Below are 16,565 nucleotides of genomic sequence, written 5' to 3'. Positions count from 1 at the left end.
CCTCGATCAGCAGTCTTCGGCCCCCAACCCACAGCATCCAATCCTTTGTATATTAGAGGATTTGGCTCTTACCCTGCAGTTAACTCAGGTTGACACTTTCTCTGCCTCAGAGCCTTGATTTTTTACTTACTGGGGTATAGACGCTGGTGCATGTGTCAGTGGGTACTTGTGGAAGAATCTGATGCTTTTTTTTTTTTTTTGAAATGGAAGGTCACACTCTCACCCAGGCTGTAGTGCAGTGGTGTGATCTCAGCTCACTGCAATCTTCACCTCCTGGGTTCAAGCGATTCTCCTGCCTCAGCCTCCCACGTAGCTGGGACTACAGGCATGCGCCACTATGTCCTAATTTTTTGTGTGTGTTTTTAGTAGAGACAGTGTTTCACACCATGTTGGCCCGGATGGTCTCGATCTCCTGATCTCATGATCCGCCCACCTCAGCCTCCCCAAGTGCCAATTCTTGTTTCTTAAATATCTAAAATCAACAGAGTGAAAATGGAGACCTATGAGGGAGATGCAAGTTGAGTGGAAGAACACCTTAAACCAGGACATTGCCGTATCATGTGCAGCACTATGACTAATCCTAAGGAATTTCTTAAATTTAAGCAGAGTTTAACATCTGTCTTCAGCATGTTCAGCTCTATGGATACAAGTGTGGAGCAGGTAGAACACTGGAGTGAAAAAGGTTTATGGTTTTGTTGAGTGCATAGCACAAAGTGAGGGGCAGGCAGAGCATGGAGGATGTTGATTTGACAGATTTGAAGGGGTGTTAGCTAAATAGATGAACTCTAAAAGAAGTGAAGTATAGTGAAAAGGCAACTGTCTCCAGGAACTGAGAAGGGTTTGGGATTTTATTCTACTTAGGAGCCAAAAAGCTAGTCTATTCCTATTTCATGGAAGCTAGCAGAAGATATGAGACTCCTGGCCCAGAAACAAAGAATTTTATCATCCGTGACAAAAGCGTGAGTCAGCATGTCCTGCTGCTTTTCATCAGTTCCTCATGCTTCCCAAGTCTCAGCTTTGGGTGCCACAAAGGGTCCACAATGGACATGCTGTAGACTGCAGCAAGAGAACCTGCACACTGGTCTGAGGGAATTTGCCGATTTTCAATAAGCAGTACAAGCCTGCTTTTTGTCTGGGGTGGAAAGTTACCTTATCCCTAAAGTTTTCTCCAGGCAAACACAACCTGGCAAAAGTCCCTTGGCAAAAAAAAAAAAGCATTTAACATCTTTTGCATACCCATACAGAATGTGCAGGGGTGGCTAGGGCCCATAACGGCCTCTTGCCACAGTGTATCAATGAGTTATCAATGGAATCTACTGATTAAACTCAGGTTAGAAAGGCTAAGGAATATAGGAGGTGGGGAGGCCAAGGTGGGCAGATCACCTGAGCTCAGGAGCTGGAGACCAGCATGGCCCAGATGGTGAAACCCCATCTCTACTAAAACTACAAAAACTAGCTGGGTGTGGGGGCGGGCACCTGTAATCCCAGCTACTTGGGAGGCCGAGGCAGGAGAATCGCTAGAACATGGGAGGTGGAGGTTGCAGTGAGCCGAGACTGCGCCACCGCACTCCAGCCTGGGAAACGAGGAAGATTCCATCTCAAAACAAAAACAAAGAAACAGAAAAATTACGAAATAGTTGCAATCACGAGTAATGAGAATTTCTGGGGTTTGAGCATGAAGGAGGTTTAGATATGACACAAGATACTATCATGGAGGTGCAGTCACGCAGGGATGTCCAATCTTTTGGTTTCCCTGGGCCCCATTGGAAGAATTGTCATGGGCCACACACTAATGATAGTTGTTAAGCTGAAAAAAAATCCATGCATAAGGAAGGTTATGAATTTGTGTTGGGCCACATTAAAAGCCATTTCAGGCCACGGGATGGACAAGCATGTATTCCTTAGAATTGGGTGTAAGGAATACAGGTTGAGCATCCCAAATCCCAAAATACTGAAGACAAAGTATCCCTTTTGAACAGTCGTGATTCCCAAAGGAAATGTTGACTGGAGAATTTTTTCAAAATTCAGAATTTTAGATTTGCTATGTCCAACCAGTAAGTACAATGCAAATATTCCACAATATGAAAAATTACTAAGTCCATGCATTTCAGATAAGGGATACTTAACCTGTACTCCTGGAGGTGATGGGCTGCCAGGAGCTCAAGTCTTTCAGCGGAAGTCCATTTGGCAGTCACAAAGTATCTTCAAAGAACAAGGGGTCTAAATCTAAAGACAGGAGGATAGAGGCTGAGAGGGACACAGGGTGGGGAGAAGGATCACAGAGCAGCAGGTGGGGAAGAGACCACCCCCTCGATGAACCGCTGGGCTCCCTGGACAAGACAGTCACACCCAAAGGTGCTGTAAGAGAAGCAATGTCCTCAGAGGAGAGGCAGGTTTCAGAATACGATAAAAGGAACTGTTTCAACCTATTGTCTAAATATAAGTTTGCTGGTTTCTACAGAGCATGGTGAAAAGGTTTCAGGTAAAGAAGGGCGGAAGATGGAATAAACTCAGAAAAGTACATCGTAATGAGGAGTGGGAGATGAGAATCAATGCAGGCCAGGCGCTGTGGTCCACGCCTGCAATCCCAGTACTTTGGGAGGCCGAGGCAGGTGGATCAATTGAGGCCAGGAGTTCGAGACTAGCCTGAGCCAATGGCGAAACCCCATGTCTACTAAAAATACAAAAATTAGCCAGGTGTGTTGGTGCATGCCTATAATCCCAGCTACTTAGGAGGCCGAGGCAGGAGAATCACTTGAACTCAGGAAGTGGAGGTGGCAGTGAGCCAAGATGGTGCCACCGTACCCCTCCAGCCTGTGTGACACAGTGACACTCCATCCCAAAAAGAAAAAAGTCAATGCAGAATCTAATACTTCTTACAGGAATCAACATAAGATAAGGGCATATTAGGAGAAGTTCTGGATGTCTATGTGGCTTACTCACAGTATAATAATTATGGAATTACAAACACTTTGATCCCACTTCTCAGTCCATGAGAAATGAGGCTTTTGGCTTTTCCGGAGCTATTCTTATATCCTTTGCTTTATTCAGTTCTCTCCACACCTCTAAGAATTAGAAACATACTGAGGAGGACATAAATAAGACTGAAGGCACAGCCAACTTATGATCTTGGGGACGAGACACAGTATTAGACAAATTCCAGACCTGGGCGTGAAACGGGCTGCTTCCAACGACTGTACTGAAGCCTCCTGCAGGGAACAGCTCATTTGTCCCCAGGCCAGGAGGTCCTGGTGGCTTTACTCCAAGATCCGTGGTCAAGCCCTGTGGCATCTGGTCCGTGGCATCACCACCACCACTTGTCTTCAAGGTCATTAAAATCCCAAGTACACTTGACCTTCAGACAGTGCTCCTTCTGTGACGTCTGTATCTCCTCTCTCACTACTCTGTGCAAGTCTTTTTGAAGCCTGCAGAAAAACAGTACTGAAGTTTAGAAGCAGTGAGCAAACTCAGAAGTGACGAATTTTTGAGGTTCAGGGGAAGATGTGCAGGTTTGTGACGGGGGTCTGTTGTGTGAAGTCTGGCGTGTGAATGATCCCATCACCCAGGAAGTGAGCACAGTACCTGAGAGGTAGCTCAACCCTCGCAGCGTTCCCACCCGCCTCGCTCCAGGAGTCCCCCGTGGCTACTGTCAACATTTTTTTTTTTTTTTTGAGACCAAGTCTCTGTTGCCCAGGCTGGAGTGCAATGGTGTGATCTCGGTTCACTGCAGCCTCCACCTCCTGGGTTCAAGTGATTTTTCTGCCTCAGCCTCCCGTGTAGCTGGAATTACAGCTGACCATCACCCTGCCCGGCTTTTTTGTACTTTTAGTAAAGATGAGATTTCTCCATGTTGGTCGGGTTGGTCTCGAACTCCTGACCTCAGGTGATCTGTCCACCTCAGCCTCCCCAAGTGCTGGGATTACAGACATGAGCCACCATGCCCTGCCTTTTTTTTTTTTTTTTTTTAAATTAAGACTGAGTCATCTTTGTCACCCAGGCTGGAGTGCAATGGTGTGATCTCGGCTCACTGCAACTTCTGCCTCCCGGGTTCAAGCAATTTTCCTGCCTCAGCCACCTGAGTATCGGGGATTATAGGTGCCCACCACCATGCCTGGCTGACTTTTCTATTTTTAGTAGAGACAGGGATTCATCATGTTGGCCAGGCTGGTCTCGAACTCCTGACGTGAGTTGATCCGCGGACCTTGGCCTCCCAAAGTGCTGGGATTACAGGCGTGAGCCACCATGCCTGGCCTACTGTCACTATCTTTAAGTCCATATGTACTCATTATTTAGCTCCAACTCAAGACAACATGTGATATTTGGTTTTCTGTTCCTGCATTAATTCACTTAGGCTAATGGCCCCCAGCTACATCCATGTTGCTGCAAAGGACCTGCTTTCATCCCTTTTCGTAGCTGTGTAGTATTCCATGGTGTATATGGACCACATGCCTGTGAGTTCATCACGGCCCTATTCACTATCACAATGACATGGACCCAACCTTGGTGCTCATCACCAGTGGACTGGATGGAAGCAGGGAAGTGTCAGAAGTGAAAGTACAGGCGTGGTGCAGAGTAAAGTGGCAAAGTGACAAAGCAAAATAAAGGTTAAGGTGCCCCATAAAAAGACTAACAAATGTGGCCAGGCACGCTGGCTGACGCCCGTAATCCCAGCAATTGGGGAGGCTGAGACAGGTGTATCACAAAGTCAGGAGACTGAGACCAGCCTGGCCAACATGGTGAAACCCCGTCTTTCCTAAAAATACAAAAAATTAGCTGGGTGTGGTGGCGGGTGCCTGTAATCCCAGCTTCTCAACTGTCTGAGGCAGGAGAACTGCTTGAACCCAGGAGGCGCAGGTTGCAGTGAGCCGAGATCGTACCATTGCACTCAAGGCTGGTGACAGAGCAAGACTTCGTCTCAAAAAAAAGACTAAAATAAATGAAGGGTAACTTTTGCTTACCCTTTGAGTGGGACCTCCCACCTCCGTAGCCTTACCCATAGATGTCGGGATTAAGTTTGATGGCACGTGGAACCACTTTCCACAGAGAAAAGGCACAACCACAAAGGCAGAGGTTGAAGAAACCACGGTGAAGATAACACAAGAGACCTCGTGGGCAGGCCAGGGTCACTCAGGCCACCGACACTCAATACATCTAAGCACTTCCTCGCAACTTGTGTCTAGCAGTTTTTGGAAAATAAAAGCTGAGCGTTCTCTTCAAGAGTAAGCAAGGGTCTGGGCACCCAGTCAGAAGGTCCCTTCTGCACGCATGCGTGACTGACCATAGAGAAGCTTCAACTCTAACAATCGCCGTCCCAGAGCCCCCATCCCCTTTCTTTTTTTGAGAGTTTCACTCTCGCTGCCCAGGCTGGAGTGCAATGGTGCGATTTTGGCTCGCCGCAACTTCCGCCTCCCGGATTCAAGCCGTACTCCTGCCTCAGCCTGCCGAGTACCTGGGATTACAGGCATGTGCCACCATGCCCGGCTAATTTTGTATTATTACTAGAGATGGAGTTTCTCCATGTTGGTCAGGCTGGTATTGAACTCCCGACCTCAGGTGATCCGCCCACCTCGGCCTCCCGGAGTGCTGGGATGCCAGGCGTGAACCACTGCGCCCGGCCCGGGAGCACTTTTTAAAATACACCACTCAAGTGTGAAGTTGGCAACATCGTATCTTAAATCAAAATATGCAGATTTTGACTCGCTTCTGACAATAAGCAAGGTTTCTTGGCATCTGAGATGACTTCGGCTGAAATGTACCTAGTAACAACTGTTAAGTGCTTTCCTTTCTCCACCACCCCCCAGCGTTTTTTGAGAGGGGGTCTTCGTTACCCAGGCTGGAGTGCAGTGGCATGATCACAGCCCACTGCATTCTCCCACTTCTGGGTTCAGGCAATCCTCCCACCTCAGCCTCCCAAGTTGCTGGGACCACAGGTGTGTGCCTCCATGCTGAGCAAATATTTTAAAAAAATTTTTGTAGAGACAGATCTCCCTATGTGGCCGAAGCTGGTCTCAAAATCCTGGCCCCAAGTTACCCTCCTGCTTCGGCCTCACAAATACTGGGATTACAGGCATGAGCCACTGCAGCGGGCCTGCTTACCTTTCGGATTTCCTCTCAGAACACTGAATGGGGTGGAAAGAGTTCCAATTAAATGATCTTCTTTCAATGCCTCAAAGGGGCAACATACAGCTTGGTACAACCTCAGGGCCTTTGCACGTGCTACTGAAACATCCTTAGTACATTCCACCCTTCATCTCTTGTCACCTCTCATGGTCCCTTCCTGATACATGGACTCCTCCTTCCAGCCTCCTTGGGACTCAGGATCAATGGTACCAGCTCAGGCAAGCTCCCTGCTCTTCTGATCACCCTCCTGTCTCCACATCTCAACCCAGACATTCTTTCCCAGCGCTCGTGACAACAAGATGGCTTGTTTGTCTCAGACCTGTTATCTCCTGGAGGAGAACTCAAGGCTCATGAGGACAAGGCTCACGTCCATTTGTTTCCCTCCTGCCTACCAGGCCATGGTGCTTGGCCCATGAGTAAACGGCTACGGAGTGAAATGTAGAGCAGGTGCAAGAATGATGAAACTAAGTGGGCTCTCAAAATACCCAGAAGTCTCTAGGATGGCACCATCCAATACGGCAGTCATTAGCCATATATGGGTGTTAAGATTTAAGTATAGCTGGGCGCGGTGGCTCACACCTGTAATCCCAGCACTTTGGGAGTCCGAAGCCAGTGGATCACGAGGTCAGGAGATCAAGACTGTCCTGGCCAACATGGTGAAACCCCGTCTCTACTAAAAATACAAAAATTAGCTGGGCGTGGTGGAGCACACCTGTAATCCCAGCTACTCAGGAGGCCGAGGCAGGAGAATTACTTGAACCTGGGAGGCAGAGATTGCAGTGAGCCAAGATCGTGCCACCGTACTACAGACCGATGGCAGAGTAAGACTCCATCTCAAAAAAAAAAAACAAGGAAAGCAAGCAGTCCAGGCGCGGTGGCTCAACCCTGTAATTCCAGCACTTTGGGAGGCTGAGACAGGTGGATCACCTGTGGTCAGGAGTTTAGTGGTGAAACCCTGTCTACAAAAATACAAAAATTAGCCAGCATGGTGGAAGGCACCTGTAATCCCAGCTACTCGGGAGGCTGAGGCAGGATAATTGCTTGAACCTGGGAGGTAGAGGTTGCAGTGAGCTGCTGTCGTGCCACTGCACTCCAGCCTGGGCGACAGAGCGAGACTCTGTCTCACAAAAGAAAACAACACTATTAACTCAGGTCCCAGTCACACTAACCATATTTCAAGTGCCCAGTTATCAGATGCAGCTAGTGGCTATGCAGCAGGTGCACAGCGCAGATAGAGGTCATTCCCATCCTACTGAAAGCTCCATCAGCCAGTACTGCTCAAGGAAACGGAGTGCCATGTAAACCTGGCACATGCTTTAGAAGCCTTGTCAGTCTAGCCTCGTCTCCGCAGGCTCTTCCCTGTGGAAAAGTCAGTGGGGATTACCCGAGTTTCTGTAGCCTGCATGTTGACTTCCTCAAGGCCTTACATAGCATCTTGACACCATCGGGATCCAGCTCATTGCCTAGAAGGTTCAGATTGACCAGGGTCTTACTGCTGCGGACAACAGAGACAAGAGGCGGGCAGCAAGCAGTCGTCAGATTGCATTTTGCCAACCTAGGGGCAGGCGGGAAGAAAGCGTAAGAGATAGTCCTCTGAGACTCAGAAGTTACAGAAGTGATACCACATCTAGAGGAAAAAACTACTAAAACAGAGTGCTTAAGAGTGGAGCACTTACTCCATGCTGGGAACCATTTTTTTTTTTTTTTTTTTTTTGAGCTGGAGTCTCGCTCTGTTGCCAGGCTCGAGTGCAGTGGCATGATCTCGGCTCACTGAAACCTCCTTCTCCAGGGTTCAAGTGATTCTCTTGCCTCAGCCTCCTGAGCAGCTGGGACTGCAAGTGCGTGCCACCATGCCTAGCTAATTTTTCTATTTTTAGTAGAGATGGGTTTTCAAAATGTTGGCCAGGATGGTCTCAATCTCCTGACCTCATGATCTGCCCGCCTCAGTCTCGCAAACTGCTAGGCATGAGCCACCGCACCCAGCCACCTTATAATACTTACACCTAACTCATCTAACCCATCTATCAAGCCTATCAAAGGTAGATACTACTTTAAACTGTATTTGATGGAGGAGTAAACAAAAACTTACCCTGCCAGAATGTGAAACAAAGTATTTTAATGTGAGTTTATTAGATCAATGAAAGAACCGAAATAGCACTATTATTCCTTGTTTATACTTTTTTCCATCTTATTTCTAAATTCAACAATACCAAATTTGAACATATGGTTGACTAGCTACTAGAAACACGAAGACAAAAGTGAGAAAGTGTGAAGATCGGTTTAACACAGCAGAAATCTCCGTGTTCACAAAGAACTATGACACGCTGGCCAAGCACAGTGCTCATGTCAGCAATCCCAACAATTTGGGAGACTGAGGCAGGCAGATCACTTGAGCTCAGAATTCAAGACCAGCCTGGGCAACATGGTCAAACCTCATCTCTATAATCAATAAAAGAAAACAGGCGGTGTCATGGCATGCACCTGTTGTTCCAGCTACTTGGGAGGCTGAGGTGGGAGGACTGCTTGAGCCCAGGAAGCAGACGTTGCACTGAGCCGAGATCACACCACTGCGCTCCAGCCTGGGTGACAAGTGAGACTCCATCTTAAAAAACAAAAACTACAAACCATAAAGCCCTTCTTTTAGAAAGAAAAAAGTCGGAATGAGTCTCTCTTAAGGAAATAGTTCAATAAATTGCTTCACTGATTTTTTTGAAAGATGAACTTGATTCAGAATGCGTTTATCTTAAATTTGGCACTGCAGATAACATTAACCTATTCATGTCTCTAAGGCCTATGAGAGAACAAATCTAGTTTATGTTTAAACCAATAATTTAAATCATGGTATCTAATAAAGTAGATTTAACAATCTCTGAACAGAGGTTTGACGTGGCTGGTAAGTATGACTTAGGATTTGTTAGTGTCAAATGAACTAATAAACACCTTTTCTGAAAACATCACTGAGCTATTGTATTAACCAACCCTTTAGCCATTCCGTACCTAAGAAATTGCTATCATGTCAGCCACATTTAGCAAAACATCCTATGTTTGAGAACAAACCGTCTCAGTCTGCTGAGTACACATTGCATGATGGTTAAAAACTGAAGATTCACAGTGCAGAGAGCAGGCTGCATCCCACCCCCCAGCACCTGGAACCCACAGTGGGCGGATTGGGAGAAACAGTATTTACAGTGTACCAAGGATGGTGGTAACAAGAGTGAAACACCTTTCTAAACTCAGAGCTTATCATCCAGCAGTAGAGATTTTGTTTTGTTTTGTTTTGTTTTGAGATGGAGTTTTGCTCTTGTTGCCCAGGCTGGAGTGCAGTGGTGCAATCTCGGCTCACTGCAACCTCCGCCTCCCAGGTTCAAGCGATTCTCCTGCCTCAGCCTCCTGAGTAGCTGGGATTACAGGCGCCGGCCACCACACCCAGCTAATTTTCATATTTTTAGTAGAGATCAAGTTTCACTGTGTTGGCCAGGCTGGTCTCGAACTCCTGACCTCAGGTGATCCACCCACCTCGGCCTCCCAAAGTGCTGGGAGGCGTGAGCCACTGTGCCTGGCCAAGATTTCTTAAAGGAGGCCTTTGTCCTTACTCTGTCTTACTTTGTAACCCCTGATGGGACCCTACTGTTGGATCTCCCCAGGAATAGAGAAGGGAGACTCTGCGGGGAGAACAGCATCAGCTCACCCAAGTGTGTACAAAGCATGATGTGAAGGTTTCAGAGCCTCACACAGCAGCTTGACTCCATCATCCCCAAGATCATTTTCTCCAACGTCCAAGATTTTCACATGGTGATTGTGCTTGAGGGCAGTAGCCAGCTCTTGACAGCCCTCTCTTGTGAAAGAGCAACCTGACAAACTGCAAAACAAAAAGATACAGAAGGGGGAAGAGTGATTGCTGTGCTCACACCTGCCCATCTCATATCCAAGGAAAGGAGAGACTGTGAAGCCAGATGTTTGTCCCACGCCTCGAATCAGGAGGGTGCGAGTCAGGAGGACGCAGACACCTCCAGGGGCTCTATTTACCTGTGATAGAAAGAGAGTAGATGGCACAGCAGTGCAGCCCTCTCCCCCGTGCCCCCTGCAGGTGTGCCAGCCTGAAGGGCATCTCTTCGGTGTTTGCCACCCAGCACCTCGAGTTGGCCTGGTGGCCGCAGTGCACCTGTCTAAGCCTTCGAGTGCAACCGAAGAGCTGAAGAGACCAGAAACCTACCCTAATGGCAGGCCTACATTTTCCAGACTGAATTTCTATGCCATAGTAAGCTCAAAATAGTCCAGGTGACTGGAGAACATACGGGACTACAGGGGAGGGATGAGGAGAGGAGGAAGGAGGAAGAGACAGCAGGAGAGAGGAATGTTGCAAGGCTGATACCCTTCTGTGGAGAAGGCACATGGGAATTCAAAATCCTTAACCCATTAAAAAAAAAAAAAAGGTTTGAAAAATGTCCATGTGGCTAAACCACCACAGGCCAAGTCTGAGAACTGCCAGCCTGATAAACGATACGTGCAAATCAAACCCAAGACAGCCAGACTGCCCTAGAGCTTAGACATGGTGGTTGAGGGGTATAACAGTCTCAGTTAGTAGGAATATAGTTGTTAGGTTTTGGGGGTTTTTTTTGAGACAGTCTAGCTCTGTCACCCAGGCTGGAGTACAATGGTGTGGTCTCAGATGGCTGCATCCTCTGCATTTTTAAGTAGAGATGAGTTTTTACTATGTTAGCCAGGCTGGTCTCGAACTCCTGACCCTGTGGTCTGCCCGCCTCAGCCTCCCAAAGTGCTAGGATTACAGGCATGAGCCACTACACACACCCAGCCTTGCGATCTGTTGCACAGCATGGTGAATGTAGTTAATATTCTGCCTTTCAAAATTGCTAACATAAGTACCTCCAAATGTTATCACCGCAACAAAAAGTATTTGAGGTGATGGGCATGTTAACTAGCTTAATTATTCCATTGTATTCATAATCATAACACTTTGAATCCCAAAATATACATACAGATGGTAAATTTATAATAAAAAGATTAAAATTTTAAAAACAAGAAAGAATACCTCCAAGTTAGTAGGGAAAAAAATGCAGTAGGTAAAAAAAAAAAAAAAAAAAAAAAAAAAAAAAAACCTATCAGCAAGTTTTATCAACAGGTTTTTTTTATCTGGATGTTTATATAAATGGTTGTCAGCATTTGAAAACACACTCAACTTCATTCTTATAAACACAGACACAAACATAAAACTACTTTGCATTTACAAAGGAAGACATATGACCCTTAGGATGGGCCTCAAGGTAATCTCAGAGGAAGAAATTATTTCGACCATTGTGGAAGACAATGGCGATTCCTCAAGAATCTAGAACCAGAAATACCATTTGACCTAGTGATCCCATTACTGAGTGTTGGTGAAGTTTTAGATGTAAGGGTATAGGCTGTGAATCAATAATTGTTGAAGTTTGAACATGGATTACGTTATATGCTCTTCTCTCTACTCTCAAGTTTCAAATTCCGCTGGAAGCATAAAAAATACGCTGATGGCCAGGTGCAGTGGTTCATGTCGTGGTACATGCTAAACCACACATTTCCAGCACCCGGTAAAAATTCAGGACACAGCGTCTCTCATGAGCTGCCCTGGTAGACCACGCTTTGCGTGATTGCCACAGCCGGTTGCTGGAGGAATTCAGTGCGTCTTGTGTGATTGCACAGAAAGAGGACTCCTGGGAGCTTGTGTTGGTTTCCTCTGGACTTGGTCCCAAGCACCTTTCCCCTTTGCTGATTTCCCTTGTGCCCTCTCACCGTGAAGTGTAGCCGCACATATGACTCTGGGCTGACTCCCGCGTCCTCCCAGAGAAACATCAAAAACCTGAGTGCTGGTCTCAAGGAACCCCGGAAACACACATGTTCACAGCCATCCCACTTTCCCCTCACAGAGACCACCCCATACCATACCCCCAAGAAAACCAGAAGCTCCTCTACAGCAAAGAGCTAGTCCACACCTCACTCAGCCCCCATCAGGGACTCAGGCATTGGTGGGTCAATTTCCCTTGCTCTCTTCCATCCACTGAATGAGATGGAGCCAAGAAAACTTACTTCAGGCTCTGCAGCTTACAATCAGGGTGACGCAAGGCTTCACACAGGAACTTGACTCCCTCATCTCCCAGGCAGTTCTTGCTCAGATTCAGGTGCATCAGGGTCCTGTTCTGCAAGAGAGCGTCTGACAAGTGCCTGCAACCACGTGCTCCCAGCTGGCAAAACCAGAGCCTGCAGGGTGAGAGCCAGAGATGGGTGCTCAGGAAAGCAGGCCAGACCCAGGCACCCAGGGCCGAGCCTCAGGCACCCCAGGTCCACCCATGCAGCAGCTCCCTGAACCACTGTGTCTTTCTTTCCAGCTGGACACCAACCCAGGCTGTGCCAGTATCTTGTGTACCATAACCCTCCCTCAGTCCAGATTTCTGCAATGAGCACACCAAATCTGTGCTTATTAGTGATTGGTTTAGGAAAAGATGGAGGAAAAAAAACTTTCAAGGCTCCAAGGCATTGGCGATAAACCCCAGGCTGTGGAGCCAGCTGGTTGTGGGTCCAAACAGGCTTTTACATCGGCAGCTGGGAGACCCTCAACAAGTTGCTGCTCTCCCTTCAGTCTTCATTGCCCTCCATCCTAAAGTGCAGCAGGATGGTTTATCAGAGCTGTCAGCGATCGATACGTGAGCAAATACATGTGCTTGGGACAGCGCTCGGCAAACAGGCAGTGTTCAGGTTACGGAAGATAAATTACATCACAAATGGAGATGTCATATATCAGATATGTATCTACTGCATAATGTTTGTGTTACCATGTTAGTTTTATAAAAAGATATGTAGTTATAAACTATCATGTTAAATATCAACTATAATTACATAATATGTAATATAAATATTACATAATACAGATTTCATTGCATTTCACATTATGATACATGTTATAATTATACATGTATATGCATATAATTACAATCAATTACATTATAAATTATAATTTAATCATAATTATAATTATATAATTTTTTACATAATTATAGTTGTGATTATATAATTACAGCTAATTATAATAATTGTATGTGTATGATCATGTTCCAATGTGTAGAACACAATCATAATTGTACTAATTACTAGGATTATAATAAAGTTAAACTATATTAGGGTTATAATACTAATTATAATTAGTTATGATTATAATGGTGTTACAGTTCTACACACTGTGTCATGATCACATACATAATTACATACATTAGTAACTCACATTATATATATGAATCACCTATTGACGTTCCCGGTCACGGAGACTCAGTGCTGAATGAGCACCGGCCCTTTGCTCCTTTGCCGGTTCGAAGTCTGTGGTTCTCGGTTACAGTTCCACGGTAACTGACTTGGTGACACCTAGAGGCCCTCGGCCTTTTCTGCGTTTTTTTATACTCACCTGACAATTGTCCAGTCTGAGGAAAACCCAGCTTCCCCTCTATTCCACACCTGCACCAGAGAAGCACCACGCAGCTGGGGAAGAGGAGCTCTGAAGCGTCTCACTAGTGCACCACTGCACAGGGGCTCTCATCCCCACCCAGCAGTCCTCTTGACGCCTGCGGTCCTGCCTACGACTGCTCCCATACAGTCTTCTGCATGGTTGTTGGACAGGCATCTTGAGCTCCTGCAACCCAACCCAAACGCTTTCACCAGCCCCTGCTCTGCCCCCAACATTCCCTGTGTTGGAGAACGGTCCCATCCTTTCCCTAGCTGCCAACCTCATCCTCTGGGAGGTGTTCTTGGTACCCTCCCTCCTAAACCACCTGGAATCCATCAGCAAACCCTCTTAGCTGTACTGAAGAGGGAGAAGAAAAATTAAAGCAACATAATACAAAAATAAAATTAATGCAGCAAAGAGAAGCAGGAATTAAACTTTCTTCTATGAGTCCTTCCCCCTCCCGTGGAATTGTAACCTACTTTGCAAGTTTTATAAGTTAATGAGTTCTTGCATTCTTGTTCTCTATAGCTGATAACTCTAAGTTTCTTGAACACAGCGAAGGTCGTCAGGAACGTGCAAGCAGCCAAGAGGCCGGCCTTCCGGGCGCTGCAGCAGAGGGCAATAGACAGGGCCTGTGCTAGAACCCTTGAGCTCTACACACAGTGAACGTCTGGGTCTCATAGCGACAGTCATATGTGAGCCTCAGTTAGGTGCCTGTCACTGCTTGATGAATTGCCTTTGTTCTGCACCTGCAAACTCATTTTAGCGCCACTGTGTACTTCGCATATAAAAAGTCAAGCCCTGTCTTTGTGGGGGCACTCAGCCATCTTGGATGCGAATCTGAGCTGGGCCGGGTATACCAAAACTCCTTCTGCAACCTCAGCGGTGTCTCCCGCCTCTGAAATTCTCCAACACTGCCTTCCGATCTATCCCGAACTCCTGTAGCCACCCCACGGGCCACTCCCTCCTATCCTCTCGCCTGGTGGACAGGAGTCCCATTTCTTGCGTGTACTGCATCTTTGTCCCCACTGCAGTCTACCCTTCAACAGCACCTGCACTACCTTTCAAAGTAGGTCAGATTAAGATAACGTCCCCCTTCCAAGCCAAGGAAGGCTTTCCATGTCACTCCAAACAAAACACAGATTCCTACACAGCCCAGCACATCCCAGGCACCTCCACCTGCCACCACTGCCACCGTCACTCACTTTACCCCAACCATGCTAGCTCCTCCCTGCTCCTCCAACACGCCGCGCTCCTTCCAACCTCAGGCCTTTCACGCTGCTGCTCCTTCTCTGCGTACAGCTGCCTCCCTTGCTTCATCCGAGTCTCTGCTGGAGTTTCACCTCTTCACAAAGGTTGGTGAGACAAGACTCTGCTGGGACATCAACCCCACCCCTGTCATCCGACTCTCATTCTCCTTTGTTTTTCTTTGTATCTATTGTTTTTACATGTCACTCATAAAACCATCTCCCACCTGAGTAGGAAGTGTATCTGTCCTATCTACCACCTAGACCTTGAGGCCTCGTTCTATCTCTGCCAGGAGCTCACATACCGGTGGATCAAAAAATTCATCACCTCCTAGGGTCCTTGTGGAAATTAAGTTTCTCGGCATAACCGCCAGAGATGGAACCAAGAAACCCAGGATGCCACTCACAGTCTGTTTCAGAGCAATTCCCGGCACACAGTAATTACTCAATGAATGTTACTTTTTAATGCTGTAAATAGTTCTCAAGTGAAGAAAGCATTGCTCTTGCTATCTGTGTGCACAGGGTCATTTCCAGAAGTGGAGCCAGGGAACACTTACTCCAGCCTCTCCAAGACACACTCGGGGTGAGTCAGGGCAGCACCCAACAGCTTTATGCCAGAGTCTTGGAGCCGATTAAATCCCAGGCACAGTCGAGTTACTCGTCGGATGCTGATCAGGAACAAGGCCAGGTCCTGACAGCTGGCCCCTGACAGGTTGCATTTCTCCAGGCTGTGGAAGGTGCAGGAGCAAGGTGAGCCTCAGCAGTGATGCCCAGGTTCCTTTTCTCTCTTGACCCCTTAACTCCTGAGCCCCAAACATTACAGGAAGATTAAGCTGGAGAAAGAACAAAACCTTGAAAGAGAAAAAGGGCCAGGCCTGGTGGCTGAAGCCTATAATCCCAGCACTTGGGGAGGACAAGGTAGGCAGATAACCTGAGTTCAAGAGTTTAAGAGCAACCTGGTCAACATGGTGAAACCTCATCTCTTTATTTAAAAAAAAAAAATTAGCTGGGCATGGTGGTGCATGTCTGTAGTCCCAGCTACTTAGGGAGGCTGAGGCAGGAGAATCACTTAAACCAAGAGGGAGAGGTTGCAGTGAGCCAAGATCGTGCCACTGCACTCCAACCTGGGTAACAGAGGGAGACTCCCTCTCAAAAAAGAAAAAACACAAAAACCACAGGAAGGAGATAAAGATGAGTCAAGGTAGGGTTTTCTGACCCTCAGCCCTGTGGACGTGTGAGCTGGATCACACCTAGGTGCAGAATGAGACCACCCTGTGCATTACCAGACGTCAATCATAACTGGCCTTTACCCACTAGACGTTACCCATCAATAGCATCCTTTGCACCTCTGGGACAACCAACCATGGTGTCCAGGCATTGCCACATGTCCCCTGGGGGGCAAAATCAAATCAGTTGAAAACCCCTAGATCTGGGGAGGATCAAAGAAGCCTAAGGAGATTATGCAAAGAAAGACTCCCTGCTCAGACAGCCATGATCAAGAGAGGGCAAAGCTGGCTGGAACTGAGCCCCACAGTGAGTGGTGTGGGAAGAAAGAAGAGGCCAGGCACCATGGCTCATGCCTGTAGTCCTGGTAGTTTGGGAAGCCAAGACAGGTGGATCACCTGAGGTCAGGAATTCAAGACCAGCCTGGCCAACATGGCAAAACCTCATCTCTACAAAAATACAAAAAAAAAAAAAAAAAAAAAAAAAAAAAA

General features: G+C 47.0%; 1 protein-coding gene across 1 annotated transcript in view; it reads right to left on the bottom strand.

Annotated features, from left to right (window-relative positions):
- Positions 1-7,500: 7,500 nt before the first annotated feature.
- NLRP13 (NLR family pyrin domain containing 13) overlaps positions 7,501-16,565 on the bottom strand; it is a 26,774-nt gene continuing 17,709 nt past the window's right edge. The window contains exons 9-12 of the mRNA XM_032263206.1: positions 15,408-15,578; positions 12,199-12,369; positions 9,809-9,979; positions 7,501-7,675 (exon numbers count right to left, since the gene is read on the bottom strand). Coding sequence (XP_032119097.1) covers positions 7,501-7,675; positions 9,809-9,979; positions 12,199-12,369; positions 15,408-15,578 — 688 coding nt within the window. The remainder of the gene's footprint in view (positions 7,676-9,808; positions 9,980-12,198; positions 12,370-15,407; positions 15,579-16,565) is intronic.

Source organism: Sapajus apella, unplaced genomic scaffold, assembly GCF_009761245.1.
Source record: "Sapajus apella isolate SASKATOON/1434 unplaced genomic scaffold, GSC_monkey_1.0 scaffold135, whole genome shotgun sequence".
Taxonomy (NCBI): Eukaryota; Metazoa; Chordata; class Mammalia; order Primates; family Cebidae; genus Sapajus; species Sapajus apella.
The sequence above is the reverse complement of the archived record's forward strand: the minus strand, read 5'-3'. Positions and strand labels throughout refer to the sequence as shown.